Source organism: Notolepis coatsorum (assembly GCF_963971535.1).
Source record: "Notolepis coatsorum genome assembly, chromosome: 9".
Lineage (NCBI taxonomy): Eukaryota > Metazoa > Chordata > Actinopteri > Aulopiformes > Paralepididae > Notolepis > Notolepis coatsorum.
The window spans coordinates 139,452,322-139,472,999 of record NC_140173.1 but is presented as its reverse complement, the minus strand read 5'-3'; the positions used below and the strand labels follow the sequence as shown (position 1 = coordinate 139,472,999).

Here is a 20,678-nt window from a genome sequence, read left to right as displayed (position 1 = left end):
TAGAAGATAGATAGATAGATAGATAGATAGATAGATAGATAGATAGATAGATAGATAGATAGTAGATAGATAGATAGATAGATAGATAGATAGATAGATAGATAGATAGATAGATAGATAGATAGATAGATAGATAGATAGATAGATAGATAGATAGATAGATAGATAGATAGATAGATAGATAGATAGATAGATAGATAGATAGATAGATAGATAGATAGATAGATAGATAGATAGATAGATAGATAGATAGATAGATAGATAGATAGATAGATAGATAGATAGATAGATAGATAGATAGATAGATAGATAGATAGATAGATAGATAGATAGAAGTAGATAGATAGATAGGGTTAATCCATATATGAACCCTAAGAGAGCATCAGTTCTCTCATCCATATAATGACAGCCTATATGAGATACTTGTTGTGTCTAAGGTCTAAACTGGTCCTCTGGTAGAACAGTGACTCTACTGAGCAACATTCACAAGCCAAAATAATATCAGAGCTAATTTGTGATTTATGTATAAAAGCATTAGACGCAGGTACAAATGCATGCAACGAACGCTGCCCATTTGATCTAAATACTACCCTATGCACATCAGGAAAGTTCTGAAGTGCAAGTTGAGGATAGAATGGGAGTTCATCTTACTAGACGAAGCCCCTGGTGTGTAAAACAGACGACAGCGACGACTTACCCTGGCACCAGGTTTCCCGGCGGGCCCGGTTGGCCCCTGTACTCCTACATCTCCCTGGAGGAGAGAGAAGAGGAGGAGAGAGCAGGAGATGAGGAGAGAGGAGGAACAAGACCAGTTAAACAGAATCCAGGGACGTGAGCATAAACAGATCCAGGACGTGAGCGTAGAATTAAAAACCAACAAGATTCAAACAAGAGAATGAATACTCACAGGCCCACCGATTGGTCCAACTGGCCCCAGCTTCCCCTGGTCTCCACGCTCTCCCTGTTAGTGAAAGACAGGTTTAAGATTTAAGATTTTTGTGTATAGGTTTTTAGATAGCAGGTATTAGGGGTATATCCTGTATAAGACAATTACCGGTAACTAAATGGTGATTTCATTGGATGTGCACTGTCAACTAATGCTTGTATATCTTATCGTGTGTTGTCATGTTTGTTTATGTGTTTGTTTAAAAAATAATTAAGATTTTTAAGATTACTTTATTGTCAATTTACACTAGGACATTGAAATGTGTCTTTTTGCATATCCCTCTGTCTTACACATACACAGCCCCCCCCCCCCCCCCCCCCCCCCCCCCCCCACATATGTATTTAATCAGAGAGGTCAAAGCACAGGGTCCCCGGCTCAGTGCCTTGCTCAAGGGCACAGAGGCAGGGATGGTGGGGCACCATATATCGCTGCTGTCGGGACAAAACCTCATAACTCCAAAAACCCAACTTTTCAGCAGATGAAAAAAACGAACACAGATTTGAGGGTGAATAGAGTTAGGAGGTTTAGACAGATGATCGGTTTAATGCTTTCCCATTGTTTAAACTTTGTAAAACCCACACACACATATGGAGGATGATCTACGGAGTTGATTTATATAAAAAAAAAAAAATTTAAAATGGAGTTATGAGGTTTTGACCCGACAGCAGCGATATGTAATATCAGCCACCCTTCAGATACAAGCCCACGGCTGGAATACGGGGATCAAACGAGTGACCTTTCAGTGACCTCTGGGCCACCCTGCCTCCAAAACACAGTGAGCGTGTGTTTTACACGCAAACCCTTTAGTGTCTGGACCGCTCAAGTATTCCTGTCTTTGTGTTGGCTCATGTAAAACATCATATCCCATTTATAATAATTATAACCCCAGATAAACTCTTATCCCAACGACAAGGAACATGGATATATGACAGCTGAGCTGGAGGCCGTGGATATAAACTGTTCTCTGCCCTCTGTGCAAGTTCTGCTTCCATGCTCATATATTTGGAATAATCTGTTTATTAATAATTTATCATAGTTGTAATCAGGAGGTGTATAAAGACTTTCACCAGGCTATGACCTATAATCTGAAACACAGAGGCTGCCCCCCCCTCTAAGTCAATTAGTCCCTTTAATCGGTCGGCTTGGTCTTACTCAACTAAAACCTTGTTAGTTTGACGAGTCAAATCTTTATGAGGGGGCTTTCAACGCTCAATGATTTATTTCCTGAATAAGTATACACTTATCTCTGATAAGCACTAGATTTAATGAGGTTCGTCTGCATGATTGCATCTATCTTGCAGCAAGAAGAGGGCCCTTCTGTTATGTATGTGTGGAGTTTGCATGTTCTCCCTGTGTTTGCGTGGGTTTCTTAACACACCTAGTGCATCTTAACACACTGATTGACACGACAGCCTCCCTAGTGCATCTTAACACACTGATTGACACGACAGCCTCCCTAGTGCATCTTAACACACTGATTGACACGACAGCCTCCATGGTGCATCTTAACACACTGATTGACACGACAGCCTCCCTAGTGCATCTTAACACACTGATTGACACGACAGCCTCCCTAGTGCATCTTAACACACTGATTGACACGACAGCCTCCCTAGTGCATCTTAACACACTGATTGACACGACAGCCTCCCTAGTGCATCTTAACACACTGATTGACACTGCAGCCTCCCTAGTGCATCTTAACACACTGATTGACACGACAGCCTCCCTAGTGCATCTTAACACACTGATTGACACGACAGCCTCCCTAGTGCATCTTAACACACTGATTGACACGACAGCCTCCCTAGTGCATCTTAACACACTGATTGACACTGCAGCCTCCCTAGTGCATCTTAACACACTGATTGACACGACAGCCTCCCTAGTGCATCTTAACACACTGATTGACACGACAGCCTCCCTAGTGCATCTTAACACACTGATTGACACTGCAGCCTCCCTAGTGCATCTTAACACACTGATTGACACTGCAGCCTCCCTAGTGCATCTTAACACACTGATTGACACTGCAGCCTCCCTAGTGCATCTTAACACACTGATTGACACTGCAGCCTCCCTAGTGCATCTTAACACACTGATTGACACGACAGCCTCCCTAGTGCATCTTAACACACTGATTGACACTGCAGCCTCCCTAGTGCATCTTAACACATTGATTGACACTACAGTCAGCCTCCCTAGTGCATCTTAACACACTGATTGACACTGCAGCCTCCCTAGTGCATCTTAACACACTGATTGACATGACAGACACCAGAGAGACACAAGTCACTATGACTTCCACATGTGTTGCCCTAGACTTACCATTTTTCCAGCAGACCCCATTGTTCCAAGCAAACCCCCTTGACCGGAAGCTCCCTGTATGGGAAAGACGAAACATAAAAATTTAGTTGTTTGTTTGACAATTCGTTTTTTTATTTTTTATTTTTTTGCTTTGGGGGCAAAGAAAAAAACAGATATGAAGGAGGGAAGTTTTAATGATAAAGTGGTGGAACTAACCTTAGGGCCGCCCAAGCCTTTTGGTCCTGGTGCTCCTGGTAAGCCCTACAGAAAACAAGAGGATTACTTGAAAAGAGAACCGCTATAACATATCCTCCCAACAAAAATAAAACATATATATATACAGTATATATATACAGTATATCAATTCAATTTATATATACTGTATATATATAAATTGGTCAAGTTGGAATTTCAATTTGTGTTTGTCTTACGAGGTACTTTTACAAAATACTTTTACATCCAAATGATCTTGTTACTGTATATATATATAGAAAGTGCATTCAGTTATGCCCAGAGAGGGTACTGTGCCACAGTCACTGTGTGACCATTCATGCTGAGTTGTTCTGCTCTCTCATCTCTGGCTATAGAGGACAGCAAGGGTCACTAATACAAACTCAACCATGTATAATTATAAAAGACTGGATATATGAATGCAGAAATACAGCGGTATTCCCCTTTACTGTTAACCGTCTGTAGTGTGGTAGTGAAAGGGTTAACCTTCTGTAGTGTGGTAGTGAAAGGGCTGTGTGGCCGTGAAAGGGTTAACCTTCTGTATTGTCGCCGTGAAAGGGTTAACCCTTTGGTAGTGTGGTAGTGAAAGGGTTAAGCTGTTGAAACTGCAGAATAAGTCCCGTTCCTTCACTTATAAATATGATTGAGTGCCTCAGACGAAGAACCACATAACTTTGTTTTAAGTTTTCAGAGGAACAATGTTTTCAAGATGTATTATCTGAAGCTGGTGTGTTAAAGGGGAACTATTTTACTATTTCTTTCACTATTTGGGCACTTTTACACAATTCCTGTGAGTCTATGGAACACCTCTGTAATATATATTTTTTTTTTATTCATTGTTTTGTATTTCTAATCAAGTCCTCAAAAACAGCATTTTTCTACCTCAAGATCTCGAGCTGTTTTGAGCCTGGGCTCCTAAACCACTGCGCCGGGCCGGCCCCGCCTGAACATTAACATGCAGCGGTGTCTTTATGACATCACATATAGGGCACATTTTCAAATGACTCAGTTCAGTGAGGGTGAATATTGTGAGAGGAGAATTGGAAGAATGCGCCAATATGAGAATTTTGAGACATAGATCATATTAATATAAGTTCACATAGCTAGGAAACGATGCTAAACACTCAAAAAGGCCATTTATAAGATAGTTCCCCTTTAAGACTGCTGTGTTCATGTGCATAGTTAAAGACAGTAGAGGTTAGGTACTTTATTATCTAAAGATGGTGAGTTAGAGTGTTGTGTTCATTCATAGTTAAAGAAAGTAGAGGTTGAGAACTTTATTATCTAAAGATGGTGAGTTAGAGTGTTGTGTTCATTCATAGTTAAAGACAGTAGAGGTTGAGTACTTTATTATATAAAGATGGTGAGTTAGAGTGTTGTGTTAATTCGTAGTTAAAGACAGTAGAGGTTGAGAACTTTATTATCTAAAGATGGTGAGTTAGAGTGTTGTGTTCATTCGTAGTTAAAGACAGTAGAGGTTGAGTACTTTATTATCTAAAGATGTTTAGTTAGTGTTGTGTTCATTCGTAGTTAAAGACAGTAGAGGTTGAGTCCTTTATTATCTAAACATGTTTAGAGTGTTGTGTTCATTCGTAGTTAAAGACAGTAGAGGTTGAGTACTTTATTATCTAGAGATGTTCATTCGTAGTTAAAGACAGTAGAGGTTGAGTACTTTATCATCTAGAGATGTTCATTCATAGTTAAAGACAGTAGAGGTTGAGTAGCCTACTTTATTATCTAAAGATGCTTAGTTAGAGTGTTGTGTTCATTCGTAGTTAAAGACAGTAGAAGTTGAGTACTTTATTGTCTAAATATGCTTAGTTAGTGTTGTGTTAATTCGTAGTTAAAGACAGTAGAGGTTGAGTACTTTATTATCTAAATATGCTTAGTTAGAGTGTTGTGTTCATTCATAGTTAAAGACAGTAGAGGTTGAGTACTTTATTATCTAAAGATGTTTAGTTAGAGTGTTGTGTTCATTCATAGTTAAAGACACTAGAGGTTGAGTACTTTATTATCTAAAGATGTTTAGTGAGTGTTGTGTTCATTCGTAGTTAAAGACAGTAGAGGTTGAGTACTTTATTATCTAAAGATGTTTAGAGTGTTGTGTTCATTTGTAGTTAAAGACATTAGAGGTTGAGTACTTTATTATCTAAATATGTTTAGTTAGAATGTTGTGTTCATTCGTAGTTAAAGACAGTAGAGGTTGAGTACTTTATTATCTAAAGATGCTTAGTTAGAATGTTGTGTTCATTCGTAGTTAAAGACAGTAGAGGTTGAGTACTTTATTATCTAAAGATGTTTAGAGTGTTGTGTTCATTCGTAGTTAAAGACAGTAGAGGTTGAGTACTTTATCATCTAGAGATGTTCATTCATAGTTAAAGACAGTAGAGGTTGAGTACTTTATCATCTAGAGATGTTCATTCATAGTTAAAGACAGTAGAGGTTGAGTACTTTATCATCTAGAGATGTTCATTCGTAGTTAAAGACAGTAGAGGTTGAGTAGCCTACTTTATTATCTAAAGATGTTTAGTTAGTGTTGTGTTAATTCATAGTTAAAGACAGTAGAGGTTGAGTACTTTATTATCTAAAGATGCTTAGTTAGAGTGTTGTGTTCATTCATAGTTAAAAACAGTAGAGGTTGAGTTAGTACTTTATTATCTAAAGATGTTTAGTGAGTGTTGTGTTAATTCGTAGTTAAAGACAGTAGAGGTTGAGTACTTTATTTTCTAAAGATGTTTAGTTAGAATGTTGTGTTCATTTGTAGTTAAAGACAGTAGAGGTTGAGTACTTTATTATCTAAAGATGTTTAGTTAGAATGTTGTGTTCATTCGTAGTTAAAGACAGTAGAGGTTGAGTACTTTATTATCTAAAGATGCTTAGTTAGAATGTTGTGTTCATTCGTAGTTAAAGACAGTAGAGGTTGAGTACTTTATTATCTAGAGATGTTCATTCATAGTTAAAGACAGTAGAGGTTGAGTACTTTATCATCTAGAGATGTTCATTCATAGTTAAAGACAGTAGAGGTTGAGTACTTTATCATCTAGAGATGTTCATTCATAGTTAAAGACAGTAGAGGTTGAGTACTTTATCATCTAGAGATGTTCATTCGTAGTTAAAGACAGTAGAGGTTGAGTAGCCTACTTTATTATCTAAAGATGTTTAGTTAGTGTTGTGTTAATTCATAGTTAAAGACAGTAGAGGTTGAGTACTTTATTATCTAAATATGCTTAGTTAGAGTGTTGTGTTCATTCATAGTTAAAAACAGTAGAGGTTGAGTTAGTACTTTATTATCTAAAGATGTTTAGTGAGTGTTGTGTTAATTCGTAGTTAAAGACAGTAGAGGTTGAGTACTTTATTATCTAAAGATGTTTAGTTAGAATGTTGTGTTCATTCGTAGTTAAAGACAGTAGAGGTTGAGTACTTTATTATCTAAAGATGCTTAGTTAGAATGTTGTGTTCATTCGTAGTTAAAGACAGTAGAGGTTGAGTACTTTATTATCTAAAGATGTTTAGAGTGTTGTGTTCATTTGTAGTTAAAGACAGTAGAGGTTGAGTACTTTATCATCTAGAGATGTTCATTCATAGTTAAAGACAGTAGAGGTTGAGTACTTTATCATCTAGAGATGTTCATTCATAGTTAAAGACAGTAGAGGTTGAGTAGCCTACTTTATTATCTAAAGATGTTTAGTTAGTGTTGTGTTAATTCATAGTTAAAGACAGTAGAGGTTGAGTACTTTATTATCTAAAGATGGTAAGTTAGAGTGTTGTGTTCACTCATAGTCAAAGACAGTAGAGGTTGAGTACTTTATTATCTAAAGATGGTAAGTTAGAGTGTTGTGTTAATTCGTAGTTAAAGACAGTAGAGGTTGAGTACTGTATTATCTAAAGATGTTTAGTTAGAGTGTTGTGTTCATTTGTAGTTAAAGACAGTAGAGGTTGAGTACTTTATTATCTAAATATGCTTAGTTAGAGTGTTGTGTTCATTCGTAGTTAAAGGCAGTAGAGGTTGAGTACTTTATTATCTAAATATGCTTAGTTAGTGTTGTGTTAATTCGTAGTTAAAGACAGTAGAGGTTGAGTACTTGATTATCTAAATATGCTTAGTTAGAGTGTTGTGTTCATTCGTAGTTAAAGGCAGTAGAGGTTGAGTACTTTATTATCTAAATATGCTTAGTTAGTGTTGTGTTAATTCATAGTTAAAGACAGTAGAGGTTGAGTACTTGATTATCTAAAGATGCTTAGTTAGAGTGTTGTGTTCATTCATAGTTAAAGACAGTAGAGGTTGAGTACTTTATTATCTAAATATGCTTAGTTAGTGTTGTGTTAATTCGTAGTTAAAGACAGTAGAGGTTGAGTACTTGATTATCTAAAGATGCTTAGTTAGAGTGTTGTGTTCATTCATAGTTAAAGACAGTAGAGGTTGAGTACTTTATTATCTAAAGATGTTTAGTTAGAGTGTTGTGTTCATTCGTAGTTAAAGACAGTAGAGGTTGAGTACTTTATTATCTAAAGATGTTTGAGTGTTGTGTTCATTCGTAGTTAAAGACAGTAGAGGTTGAGTACTTTATTATCTAAAGATGTTTAGAGTGTTGTGTTCATTCGTAGTTAAAGACAGTAGAGGTTGAGTACTTTATTATCTAAAGATGTTTAGAGTGTTGTGTTCATTCGTAGTTAATGACAGTGGAGGTTGAGTACTTTATCATCTAGAGATGTTCATTCATAGTTAAAGACAGTAGAGGTTGAGTAGTTTATTGGCATATACTGTATCACATTCACACTCCAGGTTGTTTGGACTGACTTTACAACTGCAAATACTGCTGTTCAAAATGTATCCAAAGAGAGTTATATGGTTCTTCTGCTGCAAGGGTTCAATTGTACATACATGTATATTTGACTATTATTTTACACAACCACAATACTCTCTCATGATGACTGCTGTGTCGTCGTGTACTGATGAACGTCTAATGGTGAATGTTCCCGTCCGGCCCACAGTCTAATCTAAAACGTTTACTCAGGTGTGTCTCATTCAGGCCTGGTGTCGGGTTTCTCCAGGGTTCAAAGGTCATACTTACATTAAGTCCCTGAAGGCCCACCTCCCCGAGAACTCCTGACTTCCCAACGCCTCCCTGCAGGGAAACAGACGGTGGTGGTGAGATGAAAAGTAGAACGTTTTAAATTATTTCTGCTACGTAATATATACAGTGGTAGCATACAGTGAGGAGAGAGAGAGAGAGAGAGAGAGAGAGAGAGAGAGAGAGAGAGAGAGAGAGAGAGAGAGAGAGAGAGAGAGAGAGAGAGAGAGAGGGATGATGTGACAATGGACATGTATTGGAGAGAGAGAGAGACAGAGAGAGAGAGAGAGAGAGAGAGAGAGAGAGATGATGTGACAATGGACATGTATTGGAGAGAGAGAGACAGAGGGAGAGAGATAGAAAGAGAGAGGGAGAGGGATGATGTGACAATGGACATGTATTAGAGAGAGAGAGAGAGAGAGAGAGAGAGAGAGAGAGAGAGAGAGAGAGAGAGAGAGAGAGAGAGAGAGAGAGAGAGAGAGAGATGATGTGACAATGGACATGTATTGGAGAGAGAGAGACAGAGGGAGAGAGATAGAAAGAGAGAGGGAGAGGGATGATGTGACAATGGACATGTATTAGAGAGAGAGAGAGAGAGAGAGAGAGAGAGAGAGAGAGAGAGAGAGAGAGAGAGAGAGAGAGAGAGAGAGAGAGAGAGAGAGAGAGAGAGAGAGAGAGAGAGAGAGAGAGAGAGAGAGAGAGAGAGAGAGAGAGAGAGAGAGAGAGAGAGAGAGAGCTGTCCTACCTTTCCTCCTGGCATCCCAGGAATCCCCTCACGCCCGTCCACACCTGGCAGGCCCTGAACACAAAGAGGACACCCACAGATTACAGATTTACAGCAGTTTATGAGTAGCAATGTACACAAAGGGATATAAAAAAATAAAAAATAAAAAACGTTATTGGTTTATTTATTTTTTTGGTCTATTTTTTCTCCCCCTTTTTTTCAAATTTTCTCCCATCCCAATTGAGTCGTTATGCCAATTCCCTTCCTGGTCGTTGCGCGCATTTTTCCCCCACTTGTCGGCCTAGGGAGGGTTGAAGACTATCACATGTCTCCTCCGATACATGTGGAGTCAGCCAGCCGCTTCTTTTCACCTGACAGCGAGGACTCTCACTGGGGCAGTGTAACGCGTGGGAGGGTCACACTACCTCCCCCAGATCCCTTCCCTGCTGAGCAGGCGAATCCCTGACCGACCTGTAGGAGTCGCTGTTTACAACGACCAGGATACATACATACCCCACCGGCTTCCCACCCGCTAACACTGCCAATTGTGTTAGTATGGACGACCGACCAAGCCGGAGGTACCGCGCTGACAGCTGGATTCGAACCCAGTGTCTCTGCGGTGGTAGGCGAGCGCTTAGTCCGCTGCACTACCCAGCCGCCCACGTTATTGGTTTATTAATAGGATACTTACACCCTCTCCCTTGGGACCTGGCACACCTGTGATTCCTCGAGATCCTTGAGGACCCTTGATGATAAAAAAAAGAAAGAAGGGAGCATTTAGTCCATATTGTGTTACTCCTTGATTGCGTGCAGATCAACCACACTTCGCAGTCAAATCGCTGTACATATCTCAGTGTGAAATATTAGTGTCTATGACTATGTAGATATAGTATTAACTCATTAACAATGAGTCAAATCTCCATGTTTCTCCGTGTGAAAGTGTTTGTGGCCATCACTGTGTAAGATGTGAACTACTTAACAATCGTTCCAATGACAATGTGTCCATCTATGATTGTCTATACAGCAAGCATATCAGTGTTTCCCACAGGATTTGCAGAGACTATGGGGGGTGAACCTCTGACCCTCTAGGGGCGTCCGGGGGCAATTTTGGTACATTTTCAAGTTAAATGCATCAATCTGGTGCACTTTGAGAGCAAAATAAAGAGGCTAGATCTATGATGAACTTTGTGCTCAAAACACAAAATCGACTAGACTAGAGCTTCCCAATCCTCTCCTGGAAGCACCCCAGCCGTTCAATGTATTTGTTAAATTCCACCACCAGCACACCCGATTCAACCTAACTGGCCCCTTTATTAGTTGAATCAAGGTGTGCTGGTGGTGGAACTTAACAAATACATGGAACGGCTGGGGTGTCTCGAGGAGAGGTTTGGGAACCACTGGACTAGAGCATACATTTGAGCCATCAAAGAAATGAAGCAAACGTGGTTACCTGTGTTGAACTGGTTTATTTTTTAGAAAGTAAAAAATATAGTGGATTACTATTACGACTACTACCACTGCCAATACTACTGATACATCCCTATTGGCAAACTTTATATTTAAAAAAAATAGTAAACAAATTTAATAAAAAATGTAAGATATATATATATTTCTTTTTTATAAAAAAAAATTTTGGTTCATTATACAATACGGGCCGCCAGAGTCTAGGTAATTAATGGGAAACCCTGGTATATGAAGTAATCCCCATGCTGTGTTCTGTGATACTGACCAGTCCACCTTTGGGCCCAAACTCTCCCATCACGCCTCTCTGGCCTTGGTCCCCCTGATAAGAAACAAAACAGAAACAAAACCAAAAAAACGCATGTATTTTCAGATGGTTTGCATCACATTTATTGAAACGAAACAAAATGATTTTCCATCGTGATGCAAACTTACACCGGACCCTGAAATCCCCTGGGTACCTGGGTCACCATCGAACCCTCGGGCTCCCTGCCAGACAGAACAAACAGTATTAGTCCATTTGAAAAGGATTTTTTATCAATCCTGTTTACAGGCCATTCTACTTAAAAAAGACAGCTCAAATATAACTCATGGCAAATGTGATGGTCACATGAAAGTTACCCTGAACTAGGAAGTCACAGAAAGTTACCCTGAACTGTGACACAGAAAGTTACCCTGAACTGTGAAGTCACAGAAAGTTACCCTGAACTAGGAAGTCACAGAAAGTTACCCTGAACTAGGAAGTCACAGAAAGTTACCCTGAACTAGGAAGTCACAGAAAGTTACACTGAACTGTGAAGTCACAGAAAGTTACCCTGAACTAGGAAGTCACAGAAAGTTACCCTGAACTGTGAAGTCACAGAAAGTTACCCTGAACTATGAAGTCACAGAAAGTTACCCTGAACTGTGAAGTCACAGAAAGTTACCCTGAACTATGAAGTCACAGAAAGTTACCCTGAACTAGGAAGTCACAGAAAGTTACCCTGAACTGTGAAGTCACAGAAAGTTACCCTGAACTGTGAAGTCACAGAAAGTTACCCTGAACTGTGAAGTCACAGAAAGTTACCCTGAACTATGAAGTCACAGAAAGTTACCCTGAACTATGAAGTCACAGAAAGTTACCCTGAACTGTGAAGTCACAGAAAGTTACCCTGAACTGTGAAGTCACAGAAAGTTACCCTGAACTATGAAGTCACAGAAAGTTACCCTGAACTGTGAAGTCACAGAAAGTTACCCTGAACTAGGAAGTCACAGAAAGTTACCCTGAACTGTGAAGTCACAGAAAGTTACCCTGAACTGTGAAGTCACAGAAAGTTACCCTGAACTGTGAAGTCACAGAAAGTTACCCTGAACTAGGAAGTCACACAAAGTTACCCTGAACTGTGAAGTCACAGAAAGTTACCCTGAACTATGAAGTCACACAAAGTTACCCTGAACTGTGAAGTCACAGAAAGTTACCCTGAACTATGAAGTCACAGAAAGTTACCCTGAACTAGGAAGTCACAGAAAGTTACCCTGAACTGTGAAGTCACAGAAAGTTACCCTGAACTGTGAAGTCACAGAAAGTTACCCTGAACTATGAAGTCACAGAAAGTTACCCTGAACTGTGAAGTCACAGAAAGTTACCCTGAACTAGGAAGTCACACAAAGTTACCCTGAACTATGAAGTCACAGAAAGTTACCCTGAACTGTGAAGTCACAGAAAGTTACCCTGAACTATGAAGTCACAGAAAGTTACCCTGAACTGTGAAGTCACAGAAAGTTACCCTGAACTGTGAAGTCACAGAAAGTTACCCTGAACTGTGAAGTCACAGAAAGTTACCCTGAACTATGAAGTCACAGAAAGTTACCCTGAACTATGAAGTCACAGAAAGTTACCCTGAACTGTGAAGTCACAGAAAGTTACCCTGAACTGTGAAGTCACAGAAAGTTACCCTGAACTGTGAAGTCACAGAAAGTTACCCTGAACTAGGAAGTCACAGAAAGTTACCCTGAACTATGAAGTCACAGAAAGTTACCCTGAACTATGAAGTCACAGAAAGTTACCCTGAACTATGAAGTCACAGAAAGTTACCCTGAACTGTGAAGTCACAGAAAGTTACCCTGAACTATGAAGTCACACAAAGTTACCCTGAACTATGAAGTCACAGAAAGTTACCCTGAACTAGGAAGTCACAGAAAGTTACCCTGAACTGTGAAGTCTCTTACCAACTCTCCCTTGGTCCCCATCATTCCTGTGGAGCCACGGATTCCCTGAGGACCCTGGGAGGACAAAGCAGAACAATGGTAACGCATCGGTACACTTTCACTGGCTGACGATAGGTAGAAAACTGTGTCCAGTCCAGCTGAAACATCAAAGGATGAAGGGACAAACTCTTACTAGCCTGGCTGAAACATCAAAGGAGGAAGGGACAAACTGTTACCAGCCTGGCTGAAACATCAAAGGATAACATTGTGACTTAGCTGGACTCCATGTTCTCCAGTACAGTTACAGTATGTCCCCATGAAGACATCCCTGTTTTGTTACCTGATGTGCCTGTATAGACCTTTTCAGAAGAATTCCGTTGCTAGGGAAACAGCTTGGGCCCCAGTGTACTTCCTGTCAGCTATTGTAGTAGCAAACACTGCAACAGGAAGTAAACTTGGGCCCATTTAGAATGTTTACATTGTCACGTTAGAAAAGGTCTATATTGTATAACTTTGTATCAATACATGGCAACACAAATAGGCAAATATTCTTGATTTTTTTTATATCCAAATTCCATTCTTCTCTATTTCTGGAAAATGGCAAGAATGAAGAAAATTGGAGTACCAATCTGATCAATAACTTTTACTGACACATCTCCATTAAAGACATGTAACATATCTCCATTAGAGATGTAACGTATCTCCATTAGAGAGATGTAACGTATCTCCATTAGAGAGATGTAATGTATCTCCATTAGAGATATGCAACGTATCTCCATTAGAGATGTAACGTATCTCCATTAGAGAGATGTAACGTATCTCCATTAGAGAGATGTAACGTATCTCCATTAGAGAAATGTAACCTATCTCCATTAGAGATGTAACCTATCTCCATTAGAGAGATGTAACGTATCTCCATTAGAGAGATGTAACGTATCTCCATTAGAGAAATGTAACCTATCTCCATTAGAGATGTAACCTATCTCCATTAGAGAGATATGCTTCTATGTGTTAAAATGCAGCATGTTACACGTTTCTTCTCGGCATCATATTTTATTTTGGGGGAAATTCTCCAATACTGATGGATATATCGGACCGATATCTGATACCAGTATCGGTATTGGTGCACTCCTAGTTTGAGGTGTATCAAAAGGGAGACTCTTACCGTTGGTCCTTGGGTTCCGACCTCCCCTAGGATTCCCTGGTCTCCTTCCTCACCCTGGAGATATGAGAGAGATGAGACAACACGGTCCACATGACATAGTAGAGGACAACAACACACAATGTCGATTCCAGGAGGTAGATATTGGTAGAAACACAAACGGAGAGGATTATATGTGATACGACTTGCACCTCACCTATACTGATCTTTTGGAGAAATATTTCTAAAAGGAAAATGCACCATAGGATATTATCTATCCTCTATAGGCTACAGTGTGTATAATAGGGTATCCCCTATCCTCTCTATAGCAGCACGGACACACAACTAGATTGGGAGGTGGGCCACTTTGAAAAATATGTTGTATGTCGCGGGCCAGAGCATAGAATAGAATAGAATGATCTTTATTGTCATTGTTACAGTGTTACAACGAAATTTAAAATGTGTGTGGGGGCTGTTCTGTGTATGCATGCATATTTCTATGCTACATATTTTTTACACCCAAAATGTGCCTTTCTGGGGTTCAGTTTATGGTTCAGGCTATTTAAATTGCAGTCTCAGTTTTACAGGTATACCAGAGGTTGGTGGCATCTTGCCCAACCAATCAAAAGTTAAGAAAAAAAACATGTTTTGGTCAGCCAATGGAAAAATAGCACAGAAAATACCAGTATGTTTCTAAACTTGTGGTCACAAGTGTAATTGTGGTGCTGAAAGGACAGCGCATGTTACTGTTTTCCAAATGGAGGAGGGAGCAGAGTGTGTAATTGTGGTGCTGAAAGGACAGCGCAGACAATGTCTGTTGGAATGGTGGTGATTAAGTGTGGAGACAGCAAGACAGGAGACAAATCCAGAGAGAGAGAGAGAGAGAGAGAGAGAGAGAGAGAGAGAGAGAGAGAGAGAGAGAGAGAGAGGCTGATTGGGTACAGTGCCAGACAGCACAGCAAAACACACCCAAACAAATATGGGTTGTCCACCTATTATTTCTTTTGTATCTTTGTACAAAACTGCATAGTTCCTTTAGCATAGATATTTTATGGTTGTAAAGCTGAGACTCTATAGGCTACAGTATGTACCATAGGGTATCCTCTATCCTATATAGGCTACAGTGTGTGCCATAGGGTATCCCCTATTCTCTATATGCTACATTGTGTACCATCGGGTATCCTCTATCCTCTATAGGCTACAGTGTGTACCATAGGGTATCCCCTATTCTCTATATGCTACAGTATGTACCATAGGGTATCCTCTATAGGCTACAGTATGTACCATAGGGTATCCTCTATTCTCTATAGGTTACAGTATGTACCATAGGGTATCCTCTATAAGCTGCAGTGTGTACCATAGGGTATCCTCTATCCTCTATAGGCTACAGTATGTACCATAGGGTATCCTCTATCATCTATAGGCTACAGTATGTACCATAGGGTATCCTCTATCCTATATAAGCTGCAGTATGTACCATAGGGTATCCTCTATCCTATATAAGCTGCAGTATGTACCATAGGGTATCCTCTATCCTCTATAGGCTACAGATGGTCTATCATAACCATCCTGGTTGACATCACTTCAACACCTATCATAACCATCCTGTTTGATGGTTTTGATATCTTTTCAAGTAACCTTTTTTGTTGAATCAATTAAATTGGACTGATGTAAATGTATATTTTATATCCACTCTCTCTCTCCTAATACGTTGATTCAACAAAATAAAAATACAAATCTAAAAGGTTACTTAAATCATTTGTATGTTATGGGATTTGGTTTAGACTTAGTGGATAGATTGGCGGTCAGTCCTGTACTATTGAATATTTCCAAATCGGTCAAAGATCGACGGTGCAGACTGAGGTCAAGGTTTTATCTATTTGTGTATATTATAGTAAAATGCGGACAAGGTGTCTGACCTGATCGCTGGGTGGTGATGTGCTATAGTCATGTGCTATAGTGCAGGTTTCTAGGTAGTCATGTGCTATAGTGCAGGTTTCTAGGTAGTCATGTGCTATAGTGCAGGTTTCTAGGTAGTCATGTGCTATAGTGCAGGTTTCTAGGTAGACGTGTGCTATAGTGCAGTTATATTATCGTACTTGGCCATCGCGTCCCGCTCTTTAAGCCTATCGAGATATACCTCATCTCATGTACCTATTGTACTCCATCAACGAAAAAAACAAGTACACCTACACCTGCCGGGTCCCGCCCCTATGGAGGCGTAGCCTATAAGACAGTAGGCATGGTCACCAAACACTCTTCCTCTATTTTCGTTTCCATCATAACGGTTGCAGTGCACCTTATGTAAACTAGTTGTTATGAAAAGATTAGAGAAATTGCATAATGTTGAATGCTTACCGGAGGTCTTTGAGGCATGTTTCAGCGACACGTCGGGCCTGTGTTGATGTTTCCTCGTCTGACGGCAGCAGACCAAGGGGCAGCGTACAAGGTTTGGCTATCGAGCCGGCTTGTACAAAGGTAGGCCCTGTGTCATCAGGCATTAATGTTGGTATTGGTAATGCTGTGGAGTATGTTTCGGCGCCAGGGCCGGGGTGGCTTGGTGAACGTTCCACTGCAGTGGACGATTTCCTGGCGATCCTGGAGCACGCTGCTAACGCTAATGCTACTAATGCTACTGCTAATGCTAATGTTGATGCTGAAATGGGTTGTTGTTCTAATAATCCCCGCCGCGGGACATTGACGCTTTTCCCTCCTCTTGCCCGCTTCATTGATGAAGGTCAGTCGGTTGCTAATGTGGGGGGTTTCGCTGAGTCCTATTTACCTTTTTTACGGGTAAAAGGGCTAACAACAGGGTGCAGGCCGGGTGTACCGTGGCTACGTAGCCAGGTAGCTTTGTTCCTGTGCCCCAGCGGGGATGAACGATGTCCCACCCGGCCGATGCTTGACAGCGAATCGGCTCGGAGGGTGGCAGTATGGACGGATGAGTGGTATACTGCTGCAGGATGGTTTGTAGCGGCGGCCAGTGTTATGGGTGGGACTCGTTCCATCCGCCTGCTCCGGGCGGCGGTCGAACTTTGGCTATGGGCATCTCGCAGGCTGCGCAGTCTGAGGGCGCTCCACATCCCTGGTGCAGAGAATATGGGCGCGGATATGATGTCTCTGGCGGTCCTCGTTACGACGAGTGGGAACTCTGCCCCGACATAGTCAGACAGATCTGGGATCAGTTCGGGGAGGCCTCGGTAGATCTGTTTGCGAGTCCCTTGTGGTTCTCGGTCAGTCGAGCAGATCATCCCCCCTTGGGGGTGGATGCCTTCTCGACCTTTCCATGGCCGCCCGGTCTTCTGTACGCCTTTCCTCCTGTACAGCTGTTGGGTCAGCTGTTGGAGCGGATACGGAGTGAGCGCAGGACGGTGATCCTGGTCGCGCCGGACCGGGGCACGGCAGTGTGGTTCCCGGTCTTGATCCAGCTTCTGGTCGCTCCTCCTTGGGTTATTCCTTGGTCGGCGACGGCCCTCTCGCAGCACAACGGGTCGCTGTTCCAGTACCCGATGTTGGGCCAACGCCTGTTGGTGTGGCTGGTGGGAGGGTAAGTCTGGAGAGGATGGACCCTTCTGTGGTTGATACCATCCGGAATGCACATGCTCCCTCCACTGTCGCGCTTTACGCGGGCAGATGGCGTATGTTCCAAGAGTGGTGTAAGGCGGGGGGCCGGGACCCAGTCTCCTGCCCCCTGGATGCTGTCCTGGGTTATCTCCAGTCTCTCCTTGGTAGACTGTCAGCTTCGACGGTGAGGGTATATGCGGCGGCTATATCCTCCTATCATGAGGGGTTTGAGGAGAATGTCTTGTTCAGCCACCCTCTTGTGAAGCGTTTCCTGCTTGGCTCTCGACGTGTTAAGCCGGTGCAACGCTCTTTGGCTCCGACTTGGGATCTTCAATTGGTCCTCGGTCGGTTGTCCTTGGCCCCGTTTGAGCCGCTCGAGCAGGCACCCTTGGGACAGCTGTCTTTCAAGACCGCGTTCCTGCTGGCTGTCACCTCCACTAAACGCGTGAGTGAGCTCTGTGCTCTTTCGGTACGTCCAGAGTGCCTGTCTTTTCGGGCCGATTGCGGTGCCACTCTGCGACCTAATCCTGCTTTCATGCCTAAGAATATCCGGAGTTCCTTCCGCTCCCGGGATATTGTGGTTCAGGCGTTTCGTCCTCCTCCTCACACTAGTGAGTTAGATGCGGGCCTTCACCTGTCATGTCCGGTCCGTGCTTTGGGAATTTACCTCAGCCGTACTCAGGACTTCAGGGTTGCCGATCAGCTTTTTGTCTGTCACGGTGGTTCTCGTGCCGGTAAGGCACTATCGAAACAGCGCCTGTCACATTGGTTGTGCGAGGGCATTGCCCTCTGCTACACGTTGGCTGGGCAGGATCCCCCTGGGGGCGTCAGGGCGCACTCCACTCGTGGGGTGGCTGCCTCTGCCGCTCTCCTGGGTGGGGCCTCGGTGGAGGACATCTGTGCTGCAGCTTCATGGTCCTCCCCAGGCCCCTTTGTAAGGTTTTACCTCATGGACATGACCGGGGGTTCTGTCTCCCAGGCGGTTCTGGGGTCTGTGGCCTTTCCTGCTTCCCGTCCTTTGGTAGGGTAGCAGGAGTGTGTGGGTATGGGCCACAGTGTGTTAGGTCACACGTGGTTCCGCCTGTGCTGTGTGTTCAAGGGGTTCTAGTTCCCTCTTGCTCGCACTCAGGTGGAGTTGACTGCGCCCCCCCCCCCTTCATTAGGAAGGATGGGGTGACGGGGCTCCCCAAACCCCTTGATGTGGGCTTACGGGTCCTCAGGGGGTGCATCTGTCGGGCCTCGCGTCCGCTCTAACCCATATCTCGATAGGCTTAAAGAGCGGGACGCGATGGCCAAGTACGATAATATAACGTAAGGTTATGTATATAACCTAGTTATATGAGTACTGGCTAAGCGTCCCGCTCTTAAGCGGCCCTGAGTTCCCTTTTGAGGGATCTTTTACTGGAAACGGGATTTTTGGCGAGGAAGAGTGTTTGGTGACCATGCCTACTGTCTTATAGGCTACGCCTCCATAGGGGCGGGACCCGGCAGATGTAGGTGTACTTGTTTTTTTCGTTGATGAAGTACAATAGGTACATGAGATGAGGTATATCTCGATAGGCTTAAAGAGCGGGACGCTTAGCCAGTACTCATATAACTAGGTTATATACATAACCTTACGGTTTCTAGGTAGAGGTGTGCTATAGTGCAGGTTTCTAGGTAGTCATGTGCTATAGTGCAGGTTTCTAAGTAGACGTGTGCTATAGTGCAGGTGTAGCAAGCATCTCTCTAATGGTTCAAATACAACACAAAGACAAATCTAAGAGGCGGCACGAATGCATGTAAATCAACTAAAAGACCCAAACACAGGCGAACAGACGCAGCTTTGCTCTGAGAGAAATATTTCAACTCAAGTGAGAAATTCACCATGGGTGAGATGGAGCAAATATAGGTATATCTCTTAACAATGAGTATGAAATAGACTGCTATGAACACTCTGTGGCCTATAGATATTGAATAGGTCACATTTAGAAATGGTCTTGTTTTTGTAAATGTCAACAATGCTACTGTTGAGACCAAACTCTATAGCATGTCTCCATGTTTAGTTTTGTTATCAACTAACATCTGAGCATACTGTAAGTAGCCTATCATTCTAGTTGTGAAGGTATGGTTCTACATTTGAGTAACGTGGTTTTAAGTGAGTATATGTTTAGTCTGGTGATCTCACTGGCATCCATGTAATGTTCCCTGCATTAAGTTCCCTGCATGAAGTTCCCTGAATGAAGTTCCCTGAATGAAGTTCTATGTCAATGCAAAGATCACTGTGTTGAAAGGTCAGTGAATCTTCTGTAGGGTGGTGTCTAGATCCCATCTCCCATGACGTTTTTATTTAAATGTACTTGTATTGTGTAGGTATAGCGAGAACAAAAGCGCGGCCTCAAGTAGGTTTTATGTCCAATTATCACACACTCACACAACAGGACGATAGGATTCAGGTTAAAAGTCTGCATTCTAAGGTAACGGATAGGTTTATGAAAATGTTCTAGATGAAAATGATGACAAAGTTACAACTTTGGAGCTTGGCCAATTGGTGATGACCTTCCAGGCTATGGGATCTAGACACTACATTTCTCTAAGTTGCTGACTCCTTACCTTGTGCCCTTGTTTCCCCGGCTCCCCCGATTCTCCTTTCCCTCCTTTGTGACCCTGGAAACAGATGTTGCATCTTTATTCACTATGACTAGACAATCATGGAACATGACTCATGAAGTTATTATTATTATTATTATTATTATTATTATTATTATTATTATTATTATTATTATTATTATTATTATGTTATTATTAGCATTTAGACTGGAGAGACAGTACCACTTAAATCTCCAATCCAGCGGTTCTTGAGTATAGCATGGTGTTTATTTACCATTTTAATAAACCATAAAAACATACCATAGTTCCAGATTGTCTGATACGTACATAACTCATAGTAGCAGCTAAAATATAGTATCACTGTTATCACTTGTATCAATAGCTCTAGATACAAGGACTAGCTCTAGACACCATGCTGTCATTATCTAGTTGACTGACTGAGCTTTTGATACACGG

The 20,678-nt window shown here is 41.8% G+C and overlaps 1 protein-coding gene across 2 annotated transcripts in view; it reads right to left on the bottom strand.

Moving 5' to 3' along the window:
* Positions 1-20,678, bottom strand: part of col9a1b (collagen, type IX, alpha 1b) — a 55,151-nt gene that overhangs the window by 13,090 nt on the left and 21,383 nt on the right. For both annotated transcript variants that reach the window (XM_084321624.1, XM_084321625.1), the window contains 12 exons: positions 20,226-20,279; positions 14,094-14,147; positions 12,950-13,003; positions 11,177-11,230; positions 11,010-11,063; positions 9,972-10,025; positions 9,302-9,355; positions 8,557-8,610; positions 3,470-3,514; positions 3,275-3,328; positions 908-961; positions 698-751 (listed from right to left, as the gene is read on the bottom strand). In XM_084321624.1, the coding sequence (XP_084177750.1) occupies positions 698-751; positions 908-961; positions 3,275-3,328; positions 3,470-3,514; positions 8,557-8,610; positions 9,302-9,355; positions 9,972-10,025; positions 11,010-11,063; positions 11,177-11,230; positions 12,950-13,003; positions 14,094-14,147; positions 20,226-20,279 (639 nt within the window). The remainder of the gene's footprint in view (positions 1-697; positions 752-907; positions 962-3,274; positions 3,329-3,469; positions 3,515-8,556; positions 8,611-9,301; positions 9,356-9,971; positions 10,026-11,009; positions 11,064-11,176; positions 11,231-12,949; positions 13,004-14,093; positions 14,148-20,225; positions 20,280-20,678) is intronic.